Source organism: Metarhizium acridum, assembly GCF_019434415.1.
Source record: "Metarhizium acridum strain ARSEF 324 chromosome Unknown scaffold_1, whole genome shotgun sequence".
NCBI lineage: Eukaryota > Fungi > Ascomycota > Sordariomycetes > Hypocreales > Clavicipitaceae > Metarhizium > Metarhizium acridum.
The window spans coordinates 1631093-1646980 of record NW_027094015.1 but is presented as its reverse complement, the minus strand read 5'-3'; the positions used below and the strand labels follow the sequence as shown (position 1 = coordinate 1646980).

General features: G+C 50.8%; 7 protein-coding genes across 7 annotated transcripts; 2 read left to right on the top strand and 5 right to left on the bottom strand.

Annotated features, from left to right (window-relative positions):
- Positions 1-149: 149 nt before the first annotated feature.
- On the top strand, positions 150-2407 carry J3458_000453 (uncharacterized protein; the record flags this gene model as incomplete). The annotated part of the gene is made up of 3 exons (XM_066116144.1): positions 150-272; positions 340-660; positions 701-2407. 3 exons carry the CDS (start codon positions 150-152, stop codon positions 2405-2407), a joined length of 2151 nt encoding a protein of 716 aa, XP_065978026.1.
- A 358-nt stretch (positions 2408-2765) lies between these two features.
- Positions 2766-3449, bottom strand: J3458_000452 (uncharacterized protein; the record flags this gene model as incomplete). Its single annotated transcript, XM_007810884.2, has 1 exon — positions 2766-3449. The coding sequence occupies one exon, from the start codon at positions 3447-3449 to the stop codon at positions 2766-2768; it is 684 nt and encodes a 227-aa protein (XP_007809075.2).
- Positions 3450-4184: 735 nt separating this feature from the next.
- Positions 4185-5984, bottom strand: J3458_000451 (uncharacterized protein; the record flags this gene model as incomplete). Its single annotated transcript, XM_066116143.1, has 7 exons — positions 4185-4327; positions 4384-4654; positions 4702-4758; positions 4805-5026; positions 5079-5296; positions 5345-5833; positions 5894-5984. 7 exons carry the CDS (start codon positions 5982-5984, stop codon positions 4185-4187), a joined length of 1491 nt encoding a protein of 496 aa, XP_065978025.1.
- An 895-nt stretch (positions 5985-6879) lies between these two features.
- On the bottom strand, positions 6880-7239 carry J3458_000450 (uncharacterized protein; the record flags this gene model as incomplete). The annotated part of the gene is made up of 1 exon (XM_066116142.1): positions 6880-7239. The coding sequence occupies one exon, from the start codon at positions 7237-7239 to the stop codon at positions 6880-6882; it is 360 nt and encodes a 119-aa protein (XP_065978024.1).
- A 3149-nt stretch (positions 7240-10388) lies between these two features.
- Positions 10389-13619, top strand: J3458_000448 (uncharacterized protein). The gene is made up of 4 exons (XM_066116140.1): positions 10389-10952; positions 11015-11902; positions 11970-12795; positions 12935-13619. Exons 2-4 carry the CDS (start codon positions 11412-11414, stop codon positions 13127-13129), a joined length of 1512 nt encoding a protein of 503 aa, XP_065978022.1. The 5' UTR covers positions 10389-10952; positions 11015-11411; the 3' UTR covers positions 13130-13619.
- J3458_000449 (uncharacterized protein) lies at positions 11053-11397 on the bottom strand (the record flags this gene model as incomplete). The annotated part of the gene is made up of 1 exon (XM_066116141.1): positions 11053-11397. One exon carries the CDS (start codon positions 11395-11397, stop codon positions 11053-11055), a length of 345 nt encoding a protein of 114 aa, XP_065978023.1.
- ICP55 (aminopeptidase) lies at positions 13552-15819 on the bottom strand. The gene is made up of 2 exons (XM_066116139.1): positions 15185-15819; positions 13552-15101 (listed from the first exon to the last, which is right to left on the bottom strand). Exons 1-2 carry the CDS (start codon positions 15417-15419, stop codon positions 13831-13833), a joined length of 1506 nt encoding a protein of 501 aa, XP_065978021.1. The 5' UTR covers positions 15420-15819; the 3' UTR covers positions 13552-13830.
- Between the last annotated feature and the right edge of the window lie 69 nt (positions 15820-15888).

Genomic DNA, 15888 nt, shown 5'->3' with positions numbered 1-15888 from the left:
CCGTTGATGTGGTAGCGATTGCTTGTCCTTGACATATTGGATCATCGCCTACAGCACCTTGGACGCAGCTCACCACTTTACGACACGACTGCATAGCATTCGCGTATTTCACTGCACGACATCCCGCCGCGGCAAGTATAATCCCCAAGATGTCTCGAGGGGTCACGTATGACGGCGTTGAAAGCGCCACAGGAGGGACTATTTTCAAGGACATGGTCTTCTGGGTTGCTCAGAGAGTGCCGATGAGGAACGATATTCTCAACCACATCAAGGCAAGCACGAGAATGAGTATTGCAATGTATTAGAGGGCGAACAGCTCCCCAGCTAATCAGCGCGTAGAATAACGGCGGCAAAGTTGTGCCCTTGGAAAAAGATGCGCATATCCTAATCGCGGACCACGCGAGGAAGGATGCTCATCCGGACTCATATTCGTGGAAGTACATCACAGAATCTGTCCAGCATGGGTACGCGCAACTGACAGATCGGTACCGCATTTTTGGCCACCCAGAGGCGGCCAGTGTTCGTGTTGGTGTCAGCACGCCTGTGAAGCGTACACGAACCCCTTTCTCCGCCGCTGACGATGCCGCACTGGCAAACTGGGTGTTGGCTCACACGGAAGGTCGCACTGGCAATAAGATCTTCCAAGAATTTGCCGAGACGGTAAGGTCCTAGTCTCGTCTTACTGACTAACAGCGGCAAGGTTAACGAGACGAAGCATTCTTGGCATACGTGGCAGTCATGGCGGAACAGATTCGTCAAGTCTTTAGCAAACCTCCCAATCGCAGACCTTGAGAAGCTGGCAATGTCCGCTGCAGACTTGGCTCTCCAAACCACGAACCCTGTTAGTCGGTCAGCTTCTAGCCAAGCATACTCAAGACAACAAGAGGAGCAACTACCAAATGCAGCAGTACAGGCCCCCGGAAAGACACGGAAGAAGCAAGCAGCCCGCACCCCTCACCGGCCGGCGTCTGCGTCGCCTTTTACAAATCCCAATAATGTCCAAATCACTACCGCATCTATAGCGACGAGCGAGCAGAAATCTGAGAAAGGCGAAGTTGGTACCCAAGACGCCATGCGAGCCAGATTCTACGCTGATTTGCTCACCTTTGCTGAGGAGACTGAGGCTGATCTTGATCCAGATCCCTGTATTGGCGGTAAGACCGTCGATTTATGGGATTTGAGCCAAGCTGTCGCTGTGCAAAAGGTGCCACTAGAAGAAGTGGATTGGATGAAAGTCGCCGAAGACCTGAATTACAACTTGGTGGAAAACAAGGACGTAACATCAGAACTGCGGCGATACTACGAGGATAATCTTGCAGAGTTCTTTGAAGAAGTGTCTAGCTTCTCTCTCAACTACTATGGAGAATTGGAAGATGCGCAACGTTCCGGACCACTTTCTCCCGAAAACAATGTTCCTTCCTCACCTCCTCGTCAAAGCAGCAACCGAAAGAGGTCCATGGATGATCACACCCCGTCAACAGTGGAGAAGTCGTCAAAGCGTAGGCGATTGAGTCGCAATGCAGAAATACCGTCAACGCCGGAGGAGATAGTAGGTGTACTGACGATGCAGTCGCCTAGTGTTATGAAAGCCAAGCAATTACGACAAGCTTCCTCTAGCTCTATGAAGACTTCTACTTCAGGGGTGCCGTCTCGCGCTGTCGATGGCGATGACGACAACGAAACTGATGATAGAGATGAGGTTGTGACTGAGACGCAATTCGGACGGGTTCCACGGCTGGAAGCCCAGCAAAGTACGTTCGACGTGACACCTTCACAGCAACTACACTCCGAGGCTTTAGATGTAACTCCAGTTCCACTGAATTTGAGGAAGGGCCGTGATGACCCAAAAGAGAAGCAAGCTGAAAGCTCGGAGCCTGCCCAGGAACCGGAGGCTTCAACTCTAAAGCGGAAGGCAACAAACCGAGCGACCAAACGATCACTACCTGCATCCTTTCAGCCAGCTCCAGAGCTGTTGTCTACTCAGCAGGCCGAAGCAAGAGCTAGGCGACCGTCAGCGCCCATTCGAGTAGAACTAGACGAAGAAGGAAACAGCCAGGACATCCGCGAATGTACTGAATTCTATGAGGCTCTCGGCTACCCCCGCGCCATTGTCATCGAATCGCTCATGCGCACCACAATGACGCCAGGCTGGCCGATGATCTCACTGCTGGAAAAGTTGCAGAATGAAGAAGGTGTGCCCTCAAATTATGAGGGAATCTGGACCGACCGCGATGACAAGAGCTTGCGGTACGCCGACGCCATCGAGGCTCGCAAGTCTTCTGCGAGCACGAGAGAGCTGAACAAGGCAAAGAAGGAGCTTGATCGGATCGTGCACAAGCACACTCAGGAAGCGGTCGATTTGAGACGGCGATTTCTGCGGGCGCAAGCCGTTATGGACAGGGATTGATCCGTGTCTATATGCTGTAGGCTTACAAGTCTTGTTTGATGACTGGAGAGTTTGTCTGGCGCAAACCAGACATTGATATGGTTTGTAGACTCTGTACACGATACAGTCTTGTCGGAGCAGGATACGCGTTTGTCACTGTAGAAGCCACTAATGTTAGATGCCCTGTTATTTTCAACACGCTCTCATACTGCTTCTTTCCCTGCCATAACATTTCTTACCCCATAGACGTAATGGACATCATCTTCACCCCCCTACCACCCCCCTTCATGCTGAACGATACGGCCCGTAATGCCATCCCTCCCTCGCCATGTCCCCCCTAACCTTGTACACACCCTCTGCCATGTCTAACAATCCCATGTCAACCTCGAAAATCCTCATCTCCTCTGCCGGCCCCATCGACTCCCCGCCTCCAAGTCTCCCGACAATCGGGACGGCAACCTGGCTCACACCGCAGAACGTATTCCCCCTTGCCATCCTTGCCATCCGTACTACCCTTTGGCGCACCGCTATTGACGTACACTATCGCGGCAGTATTCTCAAACGCCCTCGTAATACAGACATTGTCCAAAAACATCTTTTCGCAATTCGGATTCAGATCCGAGCCCTCGCCGCCATCGTCGGCCAACCAGAACGACGGACTGATTATCACCCTCGCGCCATCCGCGACGAGCGCCTTGTACGCTTCGGGGAACGCGATGTCCCAGCAGATCAGCATCCCCATCCTACCCCACGGCGTATCGAATGCCGTGTGCGGGGTCTCTATGTCCGCCGCGAGGTGCGGCCGCTCAGGGTGCCAGAGATTCTTCTTCTGATAGCGGCCCAGGATGGCACCATCCGTTCCAATGAAGTAGGCGACGTTGGCAAGGCCGCTGCCGGAAGACGTTTCGGGTTCCAGGAGGGTTCCCGGAACAATGGCCACGTTGAGTTCCTTGGCGAGCGCGCGGTATTTCTCCAGGTATGGCGCGGACTGCGCTGCTATCGAGGTGAACTCGACGGCGTCGGGGACCCAGCTGGCGAGGTGGTACTCTGGGAGGACGGCCATGTTGGCGCCCTGGGAAGCGGCATTGCGTATGTAGGCCTCTGCGCGGGCAAAGTTGTTTGCGGGCGCCAGGGGCTAAAGTTCGATACGTTGGTGAGTTTGTAGGATTCTAGGATTTGTGCATGAGAGGATGGCGAGATTGTTGAGATGAGCGAGTGTTATTGTCGGTGCTGGTGACAAGTCACGGCACATGTCTTGGGGGCTGCATACCTCAGAATAGAGTTGTATAGCGGCTACTTTTATCTTCGTGGCCATGATAATTTACCAGTGTATTTTTGTTCTCTGGCAGCTTTTGGTCCTATTTTGATGAAAGACCAGAGCTTATCCACGTCATGGTTTGTCATGTCCGCTTTGGTTTGTCGGGCTGGGTTCCTCGGGCGCCGGTCACACGAACGAGCTTAGTGGCTTTCTCCACTGGTGAGATATTAGAAAAAACAAAGCATCCCGGGATATCTATTCCATTATAAGATTTGAGGGCACAGTCCGTATGCATAATGCCGTCTCGAATGCGATGCCATGCGCAATGTCCTTCGCTTCATCTTTGCCTCCATCCACCCAAAACTAGGGTCACATCGCCCCTATCAAGGTACGCCTAAGTAAAACATCAAAGCCAACCCAGTCCCAGTTATCGTTAGAATCCGGCTACGGCCTGCCCAGGTAGATGACTGTGTAGAGTATTGGACCCATTTGCTGATAAACCCTGCTCAAATCCCAATGTCATTGCGCCCACAGCATTTATCAAAAAGGTGACGAACCATCACCATTTATAGTTTCGTTAAAAAGATCATTTCTCGATATAAACTGCCCAGAGGAAAACAAGTATTCCGAAAGCTCGCTCCAGTGCATGTTTGCAAATGTCATCAAGAATCCGGCAATTTCACCTGCTGGGTTGTTAGCCAGGGCTGTGCGCGTGAGCAGCTTGGTGTTTCCAACTCACCAACGCCCAAGAGTAAGATATTTCGAGTGATCGACGGTTGAAGCCTGTAAGATCCGAGGACTAGCGATGCAGCTGGGCAAATTATGTACGGCCACCAGCCAACCGAGCCAAGGTCCGAGAATGACGCCCTCAGATTACCCATGGAAAATGAGGCTGCCTCGAGTGATGCCAGTAGGTGAGCGGTTTCATTCTTTGCCGACTGGAGCATTTCTTGGTGAGCGTGATGTTTATCGGCCACCAGGTCTGCAAGAAGACTCAATTCCTCCATCCCCTGCTGGAATTAGACAAGTGCAACACGGACAAATATATGGTCCATACCTCTTGAACACGCTCCTGCTTACGCATTACAAGAGATAGCTGGCTTTCAGATTTTTCCTATAACAAATTAGAATGTTCTCTCAGCCAGAATCGTCGCACTCACTAGTTGTGCTTGCAAGCTGCGTGATGACATTGCGACGGCCGTCAACATCTTCGTGACCTCATGAGCATCTCGGTTGATCTGCGTTACAGCCACTTCCAGTGCAGTCTCAAATGTGCGGGCATGCTTCTCTTCTCTCAAGCGCATCATGCCGAATACTTCTTCCATAAATTGCCGAAGAGATCTTGCCTCGTTCAAGCCTTTCTGGACCACCACTTCGGTTTCCTGGACAAATGTTAACTTTTTAACCATGAATAGAGACTTTGATTTAAGATACTTTGGATTTGGATAAAATGGAATGGGTAATGACTTGTTCAAAGTACAGCAAGCTCTCGTTAAGTCCCGCCACGTGGGCTGTCAAGGTCTCCGCGTTATCACTGGACTCTCGGAACATTCGATCGAGTTTGTTTAGTCGATTCTGTACTTGGACTTCGGCCTCAGTTGTAAGTCTCTCGAGAATATTTGCAAGTTTTCGATGAAGAAAAATATGATGATCTGGGCAGTTAGCCGGGTTTCTCTTTGGTAGAAGACTTGAGCAAATACCTTTCTCGCCGTCTGCTTGAGCGGCTTCACAAAATCCGAGTGCTTTGTGGCGATAGCTCACCCATGTGCTCCAAGCCGAGTCCGATCGCGCCAAGCCTTCGAGGCAGTCATCGATCTCGCTAGTTATTACGTGAAGCTCTGGTTTGGAAGGTGCTGGGAGATTTGCCAACACAGGCTCCCGAAATTTATGGCACGTTGGCGGGATCGCAAAATTGGCTCTCTCCAAGTCACAAATTGCTAAACTGGCAGCAAAGAAATCTACAAAGTCTCTTGCCGCTCTACCAGTGTTGGTCATCACCGTTGCATCATTCCGGCCATCTAGCAGTTGGCAATTATTCACCAACAGTCGGGCTGCAATTCTGTGACAGAAGGGTTCCGACTCCAATTCTTGCAACTCATTCAGTGCCGCTGCATAGACACTAGGATTTGCACCGCTTGCATAAAGTGAGGGAGGAGGAGACCTCGATGCTTCCTCGAGAGGCTTGTCGACTTGTGTCTAGCATTAGTACCGATAAATCATGTTTAACAACATAGATACTGCTTGCTTACCATATTTCTGTTGCGGGCTGCGCCATCCCAAGGCCGATGTCACGCTAGGAAGCGAAAGTATCACAATTCCTAGAATTGCGCTATTGCACATAATGAAACCTCTTGGCTTCGGCATCCTGAACGGCTCATCGATGTCAATAAGTGATGATGATATGGCTAATCATCTGCTCCGTTGAAATAGCACTCGTCCGAGATAGAGCTACCCAGAAACTTTGGATGTAATCAGAGAAATATTTTAATGCGAATCAGTAGATGCAATGTGCGAGCTTTGAAAAGGTGCCAATTGTGCAGACACTGGGGAGGGAAGGTGCAAGGATGAGCAGTTGCCAGTTGGCATAGAATTTCGTACGCGCACCTTCCTATTTTTCGCATGAGTTCACATGAAATTGAGCGTCGAATTCCAGGATTATGTATTATTGTTAGGCTCAAAAGGCATGGCCTTGATCGCTCCAACCCTGCGTTTGTCTTTACCCCCCCGGGTTTCAGATGACTATGGTCAAGTCTCGCAGTGATTTCATTCCATCTCTTAATCGGAACAATACTTTTGGGCGGTCCCTGGGATCAGGTTCTAGAATGTGAGCAGGCATCACTCGATCGTTTTTCCTTGGGACCGGAATATCACACCATCAGGCGAGGACATGTCCAACCCATGGACAATAAGCGCAGCAAACAATAGGATCTCGTTTGTAGCAAAATGCCTCCCAGGACAAAGAGTCTTGCCGCCACCAAATCCTCGAAAGGCTGCTGGGTGAATACCACCAGACTGGGCCTTGGGGGTGAGAAAACGCTGCGGATTGAAATCATCCGCATCGTCTCCCCAGACAGACTTGTCGGCATGGTTGATTCCTCCAGCGATTTGGACCACAGCATCATTTTATAGAAAGTATCAATCGACAAGGAGAACATTCTCCTTGGTCAGTCGAACAGAAAAGTTTTCAGATCCAATGCGCAAGCTCTCTTGAAACACAGCAATTAAAGTTGGGCACCTATTTTCCAATATTCCGATACTCAACTTCTTGGGACCCCTCTCGTTCTGTGCTCGCTTTCAGCGCTTCTACCGCTTCCCGTCGAGCAATGCTGAGCAACGTTTTGTTCGCAAAAAGGCGAAGAACCACCCAGAAAGTCGTGGTTGTGGTGTTAACGATGCTAGCGAAGATAAATGAAAGCGCAGAACGTGCAATCATTTGTTTATTCATGCCATATTGTTTTTCGAGTCGCACGCGATCTCTCGAGATCTCAGCTGCGTCCTTTATATGACCAGCTTCAAAATATTTTATGAACGCGGCAACCATCCGTTCTCTACCCTGATAGGCTCCCGAAGCCGTCAGGGAAGGGAATACGCCCATCAATAGACCGCCGAGGCCTTGATCAAAGGCCCAAAAAGCGGTCTCCAGTCCCGGGTTTTCAGCTATGGGGTTTCGCGGGCCATAAAGATATCTCGCCGATCCCACGGTCACCAAATGGCGAGCCCATTGCAAGAGATCCAACTCTCGTTCTATCTTGCCTAACTTGTCGAAAGATGCGGCAAACTCAGTAATCTGGAAACACAATTCCTGACTTGCTTCGAAGCTCAGAGAGTTCAGATACCATCCAGGACCCAGGGCGCTGTAAACGACATCGCGGACATCAGCCAAAAATCCACGGGGGTCCCCGGGGGGCTCTGGATCGAGGTTCCTTCTGATCTTGCCACCGTCTCATCGTCCAAACCGAGCACTCGTTTGGCAATATCTGGGACAAGTGGGGTAAAAGACTAGAGTACCGGGAGAGTAAAGATTGACTCATTCGGATACGACAGGCTGCGTTAGCTGGGTCGATCTTTATAGAGAGCACAACACGAGACATGGGCAAGGTAACTTACCCCAATTTTTTGATATATCGACCGCCATATATAGCCATGCCAACTAGATGGCCGATGAAGGGAATCCATGAAGGTACTACAGTCGGCTCATTAGGATGCACCTTTCTTCCGGCAGCAAAACGAAAAGCCACCACCCTTGTGAGCAGTCCCACGATTAAGCTCACCGCACCTGCGGGTAAGATATTGATGTCCATAAAACCATCGCACAAGTCGCCCAAGTCGGCTTACACGGCAGGATGTGGGTTGAATGCAGCTCCTGCCAGCGGGCCATCTATGCGTCGACGCACTGAATCTGTTGAAGCCACACGCTGCGGTCAAGTATGTGGGAAGAGGGGTCGTCAGTGTTGCATACAGGCTTAATAGGCCTGATTGCGGAATAAAGATTCGAGGTCTGATGCTCTACTAGTCGGCATGATCTTTTTTTTTTCCTGTTCAGCTGATCCGGCACTGTTCCTGGATTCCATTGGCACAAGGGAATCCGCAGGCTTGTTGGTGCGGAGAACATACCTACAGCAAGAAGTCTGCTTGACGCCCCAGTGGACCGAGAAGATCGGCATGGCTCCACTGCAACTACATATGGTACAGCTCAAATGACCGTGGTGATTGCCAGTTGTTGATAGGGCGATTTATTCGGATATGCGCGTCCAGCTTCCGGTGACTATATTTCAATGGAAGGGTGACAATTTACATGCACGATGCACGCAACAAAGCCAGACAGTCCTTCAACATACGGAGTGCCGCTGGAAAAGCGATTTTTGATGTCTCATATTTCTGCTTCGTCGAGACGAATGCCTGCTTCAGTTTAGCTTACTAACCTACGCTGTCGATATGACAGATCTCGAGGACCCGCACCACCCTGATTAAGGGTGGGAACGCGGAAGCACAGAAGCGTACCTAAAACTGGCAGTGGTAAAATTCAAGTCCGGCAACAGAAAATCTACAACTCCCGAGGACCATCTTCACGGCCTCGCTCGCCGTTGCGCTATCTGTCCCGCGGCTGCCGTTCAAGTCGGTTTCTGCAGCGCAGTATCGACCAACTCTGCACGCTCATATGCCCGGCGGTTTTCACAATACTGACATCGGCGCGATATTTAATTTCCGAACTCATGATACCGTCTGTTATTAGACAGCGGTCGTTGAGGCATGGTTGAAACCCTCGGTACTTGTTAGGGCTCTAGGAAACCTCTTTTAAATACATTGACGTTGTTTGGAGTCCCGATTCCTCATGATGAGGCGATTTCATTGGCACAGAACTCACCGTTTTTAAAACACACCGACGATTGGGTCAACTTGGATTAATTGGTGGAGGTGGGCAAGCGACAGACACTGCCTGGATGAGCCGACGACGCTAATACACACCGTCCAAACCGTCGCCAGCATCAGCAATTTGTGCTGCAGGCCGGGGCCTCATATTAAGGGGAAATGTGCACGCAGGTGGACAAAAGATGGGCATGCGGGCACGTCGGATACTATCAAATCAAACGGTGTGAGCGACTGTTCAACGGTTGCAAGGGAACCTCTGCAAAGCATGATATCATCGATGAGCCCGAGATATGTGGTGACTGCCAGCGCCGGCAAACACTTCCGAAGCCCCATACAGCCAAGTAAGGCATTCAGGAGCATATCAGAAACGGGATTACACGGTATTCTTCCCCGTTCATTATGTAGCGTCCTCGGCAAGTCAGAGATTGGTTTATCTTTTTGTTTTTCCTTCTCATTTACGATACGCCTGGATCACTTTGAAAGCGGGAGTTGGAACTTAATGAGTATGGCAAACCATGTTTTGGTGGCATCGCGGATGGGAATGGAGTGTAGCTCGCCCGTCGATTTGCTTAATACGTATGAATGCCAATAGCTTATGTTATTTGGGGGGGTGTGACACCCAGAACGTTAGAAGGGTGCGGACTCGCCACGTTCTCGTCGATCTTGCTGTGCTTCAGATAAGCGGCCCTGGCTATAACACGTACTATTAGAGGATTATTACTATTCGATACCTGCTCATTCATTATCCCCGATGGCAAATCCGTAAGATCAAGATGATCTTGGGTGGCGAGCCCCTGTCCGTTTGTTGGAAACATGAGTTGTTCTTGAAGGCCCGCTTGAACAGATCCCTCGTCAAGCCACATGGAGAGAGGTACGTAATGTGATATCCCACGGCCCGGAGCCCACAGGTTGGGTCTTCCCACGCGCGCGGTTAAGGTGCCGGCGATGGAGTTTGCGGGATGAGTTCTCGCACAGACCGCCGGCATCATTATACAAGGTACGGGGTACGGAGTACAGGACGAAATATGATACAACTCTGCTGTAATGGGAAGGACGCATGTCGGGAGTACTATTTGAGGATGTGACAGGCCCCATGGACGCAAGTTGCAAGCAAAGATGGCCTGTTAATAGATCAATTAATGCATGCCCGAGAGAACTCCGGGGCAACTGAAACTTCTGGACCTTCTGGACCTGGCTGGACCTGCTGGCTGAAGCTTCTGGACAAGGCTGAGTGAGTGCGCACTAGAGATGAAACCTCGGGCCAAACATGAACAACTGACGTCTTCCAGTGGTACGGAGTACAAGGGCCCACCCTGGCGGCGAATTGATGCAGCGGCTTGCCTAATCATACGATCTCCCACTTAAATGCATGGGCTGCGTTGGGTGTGCGGCAACTAAGAATCGTGGAGCAACCTCATATCACGCCATTTGGGCCACGGAGAGCAGCGAGCGGAAGAGAAAAATGCCATGAAAACCAGCCCATGTGTATGCAGGTATTTTGTCGACTGGGAAGTCCAAGCCGGGAGTCGCCGACCACCAAGCTGCTTTGCCCGGAAATTTGTGCCGGGGGCGAGGAAACTTGTCCAGACATGGACAATGCTGTGCATATGAACGCTGTGCAGTTGGGATGCTTGATGTTTGGTGCGGAGCCTCTCGTTATTAGCTTTGCACCGGCTAATCAATGCATCTTGTTTCTCAATGCGTCAGCGGGAGCCCGTTGCCATTGCTATTCCTCATTCCCATCAGGTGACGAGCTCGGCCTCTCTCGCCTTTGGCCTGCCCTCTGGCACCCTCTGGCATCAGACATCAGACTCGCCAACTCGCCAACTCGGTATTACTCCATACACCCAGAGCGGAACCATTCATTGGCGGCGGACTTGGCCGGCTGTGGCTGCACTTGGCGAACTCTGCTCCGTGTTTTGCTGCTGCTGAGCAACTGTGAGGACAGCCCGACTTCTCTTCGATACCATCTGACCAGCTGACCCTGCTGCGGCCAAAAGTCATGCCTTTTTCCCCCCTCGGTGTCGAGAAATCAACACTAGGAACTTGATTTGGCCTTTCCCCCCCTTTTTTTGGCCAGCTCTGATTTAAACAGAGGGACCGACTGCCGAGGGTAGCTTGACCCAAGCTTGTAAGTCGGTGGGTTAAGACAACATTGAGCCAAGCCAAGTTGTTTACTATCAACGCCACGAAACCGACACTCCTCCGGCCGACCATACCGTAAGAATTTGCTGGGCCCGAGTACAAGTTTCTTCAGACGACAGCTTCGACGTGTCTGATAATTCTGTTTTGGTCTCTCATGAAGCGCAACAACCATACCATCGCAATCAACAGGACCACCAATTTGACATAGCATCACTTTTCGCAACCCGCTTTCTCCCATCAAGGCTTTGCTTCATGTATCATTTTATAACGATATCGCGCCTCACCATAATGATGCACGACAATGCCATTAGAGAGCAATCGGTAAGCAGCATGGAACAAGACCTCTCGTCTTCCCGGCAAACCTCCCAGCCTGCACAAGATACATCAAGCTGGGGAACGTCGGCCGCCTCTGCTGGAATGAGTACATTTGACTTCACATCCGCCCCTCCTGATGTGTCGATACCATCGTTCGACCCGGCGATTGCTGCGTTCGCCGACCTGTCCTTTACACAACCGCCTCACGGATCACCATACCCGACGGGGAAGAACTCAATGGCAAGCCCCCAGTCCGACGCACTTCTTCAAGGTCGGGACTTTCACGACAAGAAGAGGATGAAGGTCGAATCCGATACCCCCGCTTTAGATTCAATAGATTACTGGATATCATTTGATGACGACCTGGACAAGATGGGCAGCTTTGAAATTGATTATTCCAAACGACCCGATTTACTCAGTCAAAACAGGTAAGCTCAACCAACAAGAATCTTTTTCAAGACGTACTGCCGGCAAAGACTAAACCACGGTGACTAGGCCCGGGTTGGCATCAGACTCGATACCTGGCCTTGGCAGCGGACTGTACTCTACCTCGACCGCGCCATTTCGAGAAGAAGACTTTTTCGACGATAGCGCCTTCGAACAGGTTCTCTCCGACGACGAGGAAATGTTCGAAGCCACAGCCAAGCCAGGGGAGAAGATGACACAGCTAGAGAACACATCAACATCACAACAGCCTCTCGACAACAACGCAGCGCTTTTCAACAGCTCGCAGGGCACAGACAAATTTCAGCCGGGGTCAAGGCTTGAGTCGACATTCAAAGATGTATCCAAGCAAATGCGACGGATTGTCCCGCAAGGTCCGGAGCCTGATATCGATGAACAGCGACGCTTTCTGGAGGAAGCGTTGAACTCTGGTAGAATTCCTGGAGCCCTCATCCCACCAAATGGGTTCGGAGTAGGGTTTGGTGCTGGCATGGGATGTAGGCCACCGCAGGAATTCATAAACCGGCCGCTCAGCCCGCTGGGAAAGCCCACAGAGAGTCAAAGTACATCAAAAGACACCAGCAAAGCGAAAACCGGAGAGATAGTGGACGAGACAGAGTCAAAAAAGCAAACTACGAAACGGCCAACGACAAGCAGAGCTGGCTCCTCAAAGAAAGCAACCATGGCAGGAGCACCAAAAGCTCGGTCTGCGGATCGAATAGCTCACAATGATGTTGAGCGAAAATACAGAACAAATCTAAAAGATAAAATTGCCGAGTTGCGCGCCGCCGTGCCTTCCTTGCAAGCTTCTGGGGGTGACGGAGACTCAGAGGGTGGCTCTGCGGGTGGTCAACAAAGCGCCGCCAAAATTAGCAAGGTGGGCATGATTTTTTTTTTTTTTCTTGATACAGCTATCAGGGTCTTTGCGATGTATCTGTGTCTTTCGGGCACTTCTGGACGGTTATGCTTGGGCCATTCGAATTTTCAAGCAAGTAGCTAACCAAAGCGCGCTTCAGGGCACCGTCTTGACCAAGGCAACCGAATACATTCACCAACTCGAGGCCAGGAACAGGACTATTATGCAAGAGCACCAACAGCTTGCACGGAGATTGCAAGCTTTCGAGACACTTCTAAACAGCACGGGCAGGCAAACCGATATGATGATGCCCAATCACAGCATGACCCTATTCGACCCTAGAGGCTTCTGCTAGACCTGCCAGACCGGACTCATCCACTCGTTTAAAAACACAATACCCAACTTTGTTTTTTTCAAACTAGCAAAGAAGCGGTTAAAAAAAAGAAGAAAGAATGGGGATTTAAATTTTTTTTAAGGGAATCACAAAGCATCTTGGTACGGATATGGAACGCAAAAATGATTCGGAACAAGGAAGGGTCGTCGGATTTTTTTTTCTGTCTGTGTTGGCTTCAGACAGAACAAGCATTGGTATGCAGGCGTTTGATTTATGGCTTTTGTTTAATACCACGTGAATTTCTGCTTGTTTGTTTGGACAGGCGGGAAAAGTCGGTATGAGGTTAACGGACTTGATGATATGTTAATGGCGTCCTGTGGAGAAAAAAGGATAGAACTCTCCCATGAAAGCGACTGTACAAAATCACATCTTCATGCTTCACCACTCGTAAATATATCAATTATATACTGGGCCCGACCCGAGTTGAAGATTCCTTAAGAGACGCATGTTGTGGGCGACGATGGCATGTTTTTGACCCATGGAATTATATCGCTACCCTACATGGCTTCCAGGCATCACGTAGTAACAGATTAAACACATCAAAGACGACAACTAGAATTGGTGCGCGGGGTACCCTCTTGTGTCAAACCGTACATATTTTAGCCCTCTAGTAATACATGTCCAAGCATGTTGCGATGATGCGTTTTGTTGTTTTGTACATGTCATCTCAACGCCTCAATATCATCCACCTCTTTCACGGCCTCCGTCGTCAGAATAAATGGCGAATCGTCGTCAACGCATATACTGTCCTCGATGCGAATCCCCATGCCACGGAAGTGTTTTGGCCATCTGTCGTCGTGCGGCACGTAAACACCCGGCTCGATCGTGACACAGTGGCCGCGTTTGAGAATCTCTCGCCGGCTGTACCCGGGGCAGTCATGGACGTCGAGACCGATATAGTGGCCGACGTGGTGGGGGAACAGCTGGTCGATATTGCTCATGGACACATTGAACCCGATGCTCCTGAGTTGATCGACGAGGCCGCGTGCAGTGACGCCGTGAATATCCTCGAGAGACAACCTGGCGCTTTCGCGGCACAATGAGACACTGGTGCGCTGGACCTTGAGGACGGCTTCGTAGAAATCGCGCTGCGCTGCACTGAATTTGCCCGACACAGGCCACGTCCGCGAGATATCCGTGATGTAGGTGCCGTACTCGCCACCGGCATCGACAAGTATGAACTCGCCGTCTTTGAATGTATCGTTATTCACAGTGTAGTGAATGCAATTGGCGCGTTCGCCACCTGCAATGACGGGAATATACGCAGGGCCGTCGCAGCCGTTGACGATGAACTGGTAGTCTAGGAAAGCATGGAGATGCTTTTCTTTCGCCCAGCCATGTTTCATGGCCTCGGTAATTGCTCGGCCAGAGATCTGACCTGCCTTGCGCATATTGGCTACTTCGGCTGCGCTCTTGATGACGCGTAGCTTGTTCATGACGGGATACAATGGCGTCCTTGCGGGCTGCGTTGAGTCTTTGCTAGAAAAAAATCGCCATAGCGAATTTCTACTCGTGTCCCGCACAGGTTGAACGTCGGCATATACCAGCTTGGCAGACCGAAGTATATCTGGCAAGAGGCTGTCTACACCATCTATGGAGTGGGCTTCGTCGGCGTTGAAAACGTCTTTCGCAGCTTCGATGCCGTTCCGGTAGCCGTTCCATTGCTCCTCTTTGGGATCTTTACGCTTGACGAACATGCGAAAGCTGTACTCACCCCAACCGGGACCCGTCTTTTCAATGACGGCAACAGCGTCGTCCTCGTTCCATCCCGTTAACCAGAGAAAGTTCGACTCCTGCCGGTAAGGATGGAAAACGGCGCCAGATTTGTATTGAAGGGAGGCAGCGTGCAGTACTGCCACACCTCCCTCCGACATGGAGTCGGCGAGAGCTGCCCTCCGGTCGGCATATTCTTGGGCTGTAATACCAGGCGTAACTATTTCGCAAAAAGAAAGGAACCACGATCAGCTACAGCTACAGATATTCATTCACGTAGAAAGAAGAATAGGATAAGCATACGTTCACCGGCTTTGAGAATGTGAGGATGGGTCTCGTAGACGGGCTGGCCAAACTTCAGGTCAGCAGCAGATACAGCAGCGGCGCTGTAGGATCTGATTATCTGCCGATCTCCTGCAAATGCCGCTCGAATTGACAAATTGTTTATTGTGTCAGTCTTTGCCAGCCGTGGAGCCCGTGTGGACAAGGCGTTGCGCGGAGATAGAGAGCTCCGGAATGATGGTAGCGGGAACTTCATTTCGAGGTCGCGGGATAGTCTCTGGAGGAATTGAATCGGAGCGACAATTGCATAGTCGTCAAGAAAGGAGGAGCGTAAAATAGACAAATGAAAGAAAGAAAAACCTCGTCGACACTACCACAGTGGCCCGTCTGTGCTTGATATGATGTTGTCGCCCTTGGGGCAATGAAGTGGTCGCCATGAAGAGATGGTTTGGATGGACGGCACAGCACCACCAGGCTGTGGTTTAGCCTCGCATCGAGGGTCTGTGGTGTGAGGATGTGGCGCGTGCTGTCCACGTTTAGATGCCCTAGTTAGTACTCCGTAGTACCTGGGTAGTTATGCTGGGAGCACAGTAGGCCGATTATCCACTTGCACAAGCAGCCCGCATTGCTTAGCAATCCAGGTTTGGCTGCGAGAGGGCACCCTTAATACCTTAATATGCAGCACCCGGTCCCCCGAACTGGTCGGATTGATCGTTATGCACGGC